A 6,483-nucleotide genomic window follows, 5' to 3' on the forward strand; every position below is an offset into this window, starting at 1 on the left:
TCAATTCTCATATAAAAGTTTAAGTGTAATGTTAATTTCTCCATGATCCAAAATTACACCTCTCGTAACACCTTTCCTTTAAAAAATGATTATAGAAATCGGTTAGTGTGATCCAAAGTTATGCGGTAACATATGTAACGGAGATGAATTAATGTTGCAAACGTTTCAGATACGGTCAAAATCGGTTCGGCACATTTTCAAAGTAACGAGTTGTCCCTTATAAATTTACCTTCTTTACTTGAGCTATTGTTGAGAAACAACGTTGGAGACTTGAGCTTTGTTGTCAACATAACCTTAAGTTGAGCTCAAATCTAAATGTTTGTTGGGGTGGTTCAAATGGTTAACCGATAAATCCATGCATGTGTAGGCCTTTAAAAATTTGTATAAACGATAATCATCCCTAATCTAGTATGTAGTTTCCGAATGTTTCCTACTTGCAAACATTCGTTCAAATCGTACTAAATTTTAGTACAATTTAACGGCAGATTTTCTCTTCAATTCTTGATATTGCATTTTTGTTCCAAGTGTTTTCTTTGGTCGTGGCCGCTGTTGCAAATAATAAAATATATAGAATAGGAAAGTTGCGCCAATATTTGAAATGGATTCAAAGTTGCCAAAGCCATCGGGACTTAAGCGGCCTACGGCGCTAACGAAAAATATTTTGCCAATGGATAGAATAAAAACAGGGACGCTTGGCTTTGGTTCAAAATCAGTGAATCTCTCAATTAGCGGAATAGACCAATTCCAACCCCTGGCGCGTGATATTACAAATTTAACAAATGGTCGTAGAGGTATGGGCTTTTAATGTGGAGAATGGTGGTTGTGATAATAAACATATAAATTTGGATTTGAAGCAACACGAAAACATTGCCATAAATCTTTACATTAAACGATGTTCACATGAGGAAAGCTAGCTCCCCCAAATTTATTGGAAGCGATTAGTTGAAAAGCTGTAACATCGCCTCATGTAAACATCGTATTAGTTTCCTTAATATTAAGCTAGTGATAAAATATAGACAACATTTCTTTAATTTTCAAGATCGTGCAGCATCGCCAGACATTTCTCGTCCGAACAACACAAATAATGCAGGTGTACCTCGGTCCAGATTACGTCGAAGTCGATCTGCATGTGACATCCGTGACATGCGACAAATGAAACGGCCGGAATCAACGCTTGGCCCTATTCCCGCAAAGACAACACGCCTTGCATATACAGGCGCCACAAATAACACCGCTTCGTCAACGCAAATATTCCCCGCGTTTTCTTCAAATAGTGCAGTTTCCAGACCACCACGTATTGGAAACGGTCCAGCTCCATCTAATGTGACTACTAGGAAGCCGATAGCAACGCGACCTCAAATGGGAGCTGGAGTTGGAAGCAGCAGCTCAGGACGTACAGCAGTTCCAAACACTACATCGACAACAAAATCTTCTGCTGTCAATAAAGCGGCTGCGTCTTCCAATGGTTCGTCGATTTCAACCACAGGTGCAGGAAAACCTATTAACAAACGCATACCGCCATACGATTTTAAGGCGCGGTATAATGATTTGTTAGAAAAACATAAAATACTGAAAGCTAAATATGAAGTAAAGTGTGAACAAATGGGATCATTAGAAGGTGTACCTGAACAACTTGAGGAATCACAAGACCTATTATTTAAAACTAAAGAAGAGCTGAAAAACCTTTATACCGAACGTGACTGCTTGTGTCAGCAAATTAAATCTTTGAACTTGAAGATTGACTCGATTTCAGGTTCACTTGTAAATACAAAAGAAGAATTGGACTTCATAACTAAGGAGCACAAGGTTTGTACATACAGACAATAAATTAGACATTAGTTTTTCTGATTTTTCATTTTCTAGATCCTAAAAGAAGCACACGATACTATAACTAATGAAGTTATGGATCTACGCGAGCGAACGACACGTTTAACAGCGGAAAATAATATATTAAACGAAGATTTGACTGCTTGCAAAGAGCAATTGTTTAGAGCCAATTTGGAACGCAAAGAACTACATAACACTATTATGGATTTACGAGGTAACATACGAGTGTTTTGTCGTGTTCGTCCGCCATTGGACTTTGAACAAGAAAAAATGCTTTGTGGTTGGAATTACATCGATGAATCTACTGTTGAGATACAAAATTATGAAAACAAGAATAAAAGCGTGGCGCATGCTTTCTCATTCGATCACGTATTCCATCCAAACTCGAAACAGGAGGATATCTTTGAGATGGTATCACCTCTAATACAGTCTGCATTGGATGGTTACAATATTTGTATATTTGCCTATGGACAAACTGGCAGTGGTAAGACATACACAATGGATGGTGTACCAACCAATGTGGGTGTAATTCCACGTACCGTTGATTTACTCTTTGATTCTATCAAAAATTATAAACGTCTTGGTTGGGTATATGAAATACGGGTAACATTTCTGGAAATCTACAACGAAGTGCTATACGACCTGCTAAGCAATGAGCAAAAAGATATGGAAATTCGCATGGCCAAGCACAACAAGAACGACATCTATGTTTCAAATATAACTCAGGAGACTGTTACGTCGGCATCTCGTCTGCGAGATCTTATGGATGTGGCGAAAATGAACCGAGCTACAGCGGCTACTGCCGGCAACGAGCGGTCATCGCGTTCCCATGCTGTCACTAAAATAGAACTTATTGGCTATCATGCTGAGAAGAACGAGACGTCTGTGGGAACGATAAATCTCGTTGATTTAGCAGGCTCTGAGTCTCCTAAGACCAGCATACGCATGAACGAAACTAAAAACATAAATCGTTCGCTTTCCGAGCTTACGAATGTCATATTAGCATTACTACAAAAACAAGATCATATACCTTATCGCAATTCCAAGTTAACTCATTTATTAATGCCATCATTGGGAGGCAATTCAAAAACGCTAATGTTTATTAACGTGGCACCTTTCTTAGACTGTTTTGTAGAGTCGGTAAAATCATTACGTTTTGCAGCTTCTGTAAATTCGTGTAAAATGGCTAAAGCGAAACGCAATCGTTTTTTAAATACATCTAGCAATAATTCACTCTAGGGTTAGAGACACATATTTGTTTAATTTTATCTATTTTTGTAAAATTTTATTTTGCTTTTTACGTTAATTCATATTCTCAGCTCTTTCAATAATTTGTATTACCTTTTGTACTTTTAGTTATTTTTTAATAAAGAAGTATGCGTCCCGAAGTCACATCTAAAAAAATATGTAAATATGCAACATACTGTTACTCACAAAATTTGAGCGTGCGCCTTTTTTTTGTTAATCGCAATGTTTTACACGCAAATATTTGTTTGTTAATTCTGTATTAAAATATGGCTTATATTTTATCAAACACCATTTAACTCCAAGAATGAAACTGTACGAAAATTAAGAAAAATCTGCAAAGTTGCAGCAAAATTGCCAACTTTTTAACTTTTATACGAATTTCTAACTAAAATTTAGTTATGCACCTTTACATTTTTTTATATAAAAATGTGCGAATTTTAAATGCCTAAATATTCGCGTTGATTTTTGAGAATATTTTTGCTGACTGTCACTGTGGCATTTTTGCTCATATAATTTTTTTTATATGAAAAAAATGTGTAGGCCAGTCAGCAAAAAAATACTCAAAAATCAACGCGAATTTTTAGACATTTGAAATTTGAACATAATATACTAATGGGCTATAAAACTGAATTATATATTCGTATTAAAAAGTTTGCGATTTGCTGAAGCTGTACAGATTTTTCTTAATTTTCGTAGTTTAATTTTTTTAATTTAAAAGGGGTTTGCTAAAATCACATAAGCCATATTTTATTACAAAACTAACAAAAAAATTTTAGCATGAACACATTGCGAATATTAACAATACAAAAAAAAAAAAAAACAAAGCCGGACGCTCGATTTTGTAACAGTATCAGGCCGATTCTGAACAGGAACTCCCTGGGAATTTTTTCTCTTTTCCTTTTTTTCCTATCATGAATAAACATTTTCTGTGGATTTTTTATATTAAATGGCGGAGTTGAGCTGTCAAAAAAGTATCAAACAGCTCTTGCGAAGTTTGAATTTTCTCCTTCCAAATTTTCGGGGAAAATGCTACTTCCTGGGAGTTAATTATTGGAGGATTTCTTTCTCGGGAGAAACAAATTCCCGGAGAACAAGCTCCTTTGGAGTATTCAGAATTGGGCTGTATGTGTTTAAGACCCCTGTTATGATTCACAACTTTGAAGATAGTTGAGTTGTAAGCTGTAAATTGGTATTGTGGGACACAACTCAACTCAACTTTGAAAACATAGTTGTCTGTCAGTTGTCTTGCACCAGCATTCTCGGGCTCATCGGCTACAGTCGACTGAAAACAGTTGTGAACGGCAATAGCAATAAATGAGTTGTCTACAAGTTGAGTTGGTTCAGACACAACTCAACTAAATTGAGTTGTGAACCATGCACTGCTTATACATAATTCCTCATTGTAAATGTAAAACATCAATAATTTAACTAGAGCAACAATTTTATTATGCTTAACAGTTAGATTATAATATGCATGACCATTCAAAGCAACAAATTGTTTTACATCCACAATAAAATTGCCTGGATTTTAGCAATCAATTGTTGTAAGTTTTATGTGCGCAAGGCCTCCAAAACTTCTTTTGGCACTTTACCTGCAATATCGGAATGTGAAATCTCTGGAATGGTAGCTAATACACCCATTCGATTTTTGAATTCTACATTTGCTGCATAAGAGTAATGAATGCCCGCTAGGTCTGTGAGAGTACCACCCCAAGCTTCGAGCACAGCCTCCGGGGCACAAGTGTCCCAACGCTTACAACCAGGACTAGCAAACACATAAGCATGAGCCTTGCCCTCCAACAGTTGTAGAACTTTGAACCCAGCACCGCCAACTTTGATCACTTCTGTTGGTGATAGCGCATCGAGAGCTTGTTGCACCAACGGGGTTAAATGTGAACGTGTTGTTGTAATAATCATTTGTCCTTTTGCCGCAGTCTTTGGCTCGATTCCCCCCGTTCCCAAACCTTTAAGACCCCAGATAGTTCGACCTATACTGCCATTTGTTTGCTTGTAGTATGGTTGGTATATGACTCCTCCAACAGCGCGGTCTTTAATGGCTACACCAATAAGCACAGTGACATGTTCTAATAAGCCTATAATAATAAATATTGCAATAATTAAAAAGGCGAAATGAAAATCACTATACCTTGTGTATATTCGGAAGTGCCATCTAATGGATCTACCCATACTACAAAATCCTCGTCTTTAACTTCTCGCAAATCTTCAGGACATTTGTGAGTGAGAAACTCTTCATTTTCCTCTGAGATTAGCCATTCGTCTTTCACATCTAAGTTGGAATCTCCTTCCTCACCGATAATTTTAACATTTGGAAATTTTCGTGAGAGTGATGCAATTATGCATTGCTGTGCTGAACGATCAGCTTCGGTTTGCAGATCGTCTTTGCCCTGCAGAAACATGTTTATAAATTACAAATCTAATTACAATGTTCATTGCATAGAAGAAATCCGTCGAGACCTCCTTCTCCACTATGCCGAGATTTCCGCGCTGCATCACTTCTCGAATTATTGAACCAGCACGCGCTGCTGTGTTGATGGACAAAGCCATAATACGCATCACTTGAGGAGTTGTCATAGCTTAAAATTACAACTATTCCCTATTAAAAGACTAAAATAAACGAATTTCTGTCCTACGGTAGGGAGACGACATTAATGAAGTGACTTCATTGATAATATCGATTATCTGGTGAACTTATCGATTCTCAAAATTCCTAGGGCAGTTGGGTATTAGAAATGTGTAGCAGATAGAACAAAGATAGCATATAGAGCAGCGTTAGCAAAACAGAAGTAACGCGAAACAGGAACAGAAACAAGAATGCTATAATACAAAATTGCGTCGTCCTTTCCGTTGACATCTGTGTACCACAAGTAAATAAAGAATAGAGCGAAAAGAAGAACGAGTTGAAACTGCCAAAACAGTTCACTTTAAAGCGAAGAACGTGTTTTAATTTTGCTAAATGCGAAAATATTGCATTTTTCACCTAATTTATTAGAGAATAAGTGCACTATATTGCTCTGCAACTGAGGCTGCTTCAGCAAAAATTTTAGGTTTTCGCCGCGGTACTTATTAATGTCAGAATAGTGTAGTTGTTGTAATATTAATTCGCCTTGTTTACAACAAACACATCATTTTGACATTAATAAGTACCGCGGCGAAAATGTTAATTCGCCAGTAACACCTTGGGGAAAACCAAAGTAGCGGTACCACTAACGGCGCCACCTTTGTTCGCTGCACAGTGAATTTTATGGGCATTATACCTTGGTTATAATGCACGGAGCGCATCGTAACAAACCGAGGCGAATTCGTAGGGATCTATTGATTTTAGATGCTTTCGTTTTACGTTGCTTTCAAGTGCATTATAACCGTTTGAATTTATTGCCCATACAACAG

The 6,483-nt window shown here is 37.0% G+C and overlaps 2 protein-coding genes across 2 annotated transcripts; one reads left to right on the forward strand and one right to left on the reverse strand.

The window, feature by feature from the left end:
- The first annotated feature begins 442 nt into the window (after positions 1 to 442).
- Positions 443 to 3,211, forward strand: LOC118737677 (protein claret segregational). Its single transcript, XM_036468364.1, has 3 exons — positions 443 to 791; positions 1,040 to 1,806; positions 1,864 to 3,211. Exons 1-3 carry the CDS (start codon positions 599 to 601, stop codon positions 3,064 to 3,066), a joined length of 2,163 nt encoding a protein of 720 aa, XP_036324257.1. The 5' UTR covers positions 443 to 598; the 3' UTR covers positions 3,067 to 3,211.
- A 1,287-nt stretch (positions 3,212 to 4,498) lies between these two features.
- On the reverse strand, positions 4,499 to 5,823 carry LOC118737678 (3'(2'),5'-bisphosphate nucleotidase 1). Its single transcript, XM_036468365.1, has 3 exons — positions 5,551 to 5,823; positions 5,222 to 5,480; positions 4,499 to 5,168 (listed from the first exon to the last, which is right to left on the reverse strand). Exons 1-3 carry the CDS (start codon positions 5,665 to 5,667, stop codon positions 4,627 to 4,629), a joined length of 918 nt encoding a protein of 305 aa, XP_036324258.1. The 5' UTR covers positions 5,668 to 5,823; the 3' UTR covers positions 4,499 to 4,626.
- Positions 5,824 to 6,483: the final 660 nt, after the last annotated feature.

Source organism: Rhagoletis pomonella, unplaced genomic scaffold, assembly GCF_013731165.1.
Source record: "Rhagoletis pomonella isolate Grant_MI unplaced genomic scaffold, Rhpom_1.0 Rhpom_scaffold_00004, whole genome shotgun sequence".
In the NCBI taxonomy this organism is placed as follows: Eukaryota; Metazoa; Arthropoda; class Insecta; order Diptera; family Tephritidae; genus Rhagoletis; species Rhagoletis pomonella.

Bases quoted from the DNA above. Each gene is read 5' to 3' on its own strand.
- LOC118737677 (XM_036468364.1), top strand. From the start codon at position 599: ATGGATTCAAAGTTGCCAAAGCCATCGGGACTTAAGCGGCCTACGGCG. The intron at 792-1,039 runs GTATGGGCTTTT...TTAATTTTCAAG, and splicing joins TTTAACAAATGGTCGTAGAG to ATCGTGCAGCATCGCCAGAC. The intron at 1,807-1,863 runs GTTTGTACATAC...TTCATTTTCTAG, and splicing joins TCATAACTAAGGAGCACAAG to ATCCTAAAAGAAGCACACGA.
- LOC118737678 (XM_036468365.1), bottom strand. From the start codon at position 5,667: ATGACAACTCCTCAAGTGATGCGTATTATGGCTTTGTCCATCAACACA. The intron at 5,481-5,550 runs GTCTCGACGGAT...ATGTTTCTGCAG, and splicing joins TCGGCATAGTGGAGAAGGAG to GGCAAAGACGATCTGCAAAC. The intron at 5,169-5,221 runs GTATAGTGATTT...TTATTATTATAG, and splicing joins CACTTCCGAATATACACAAG to GCTTATTAGAACATGTCACT.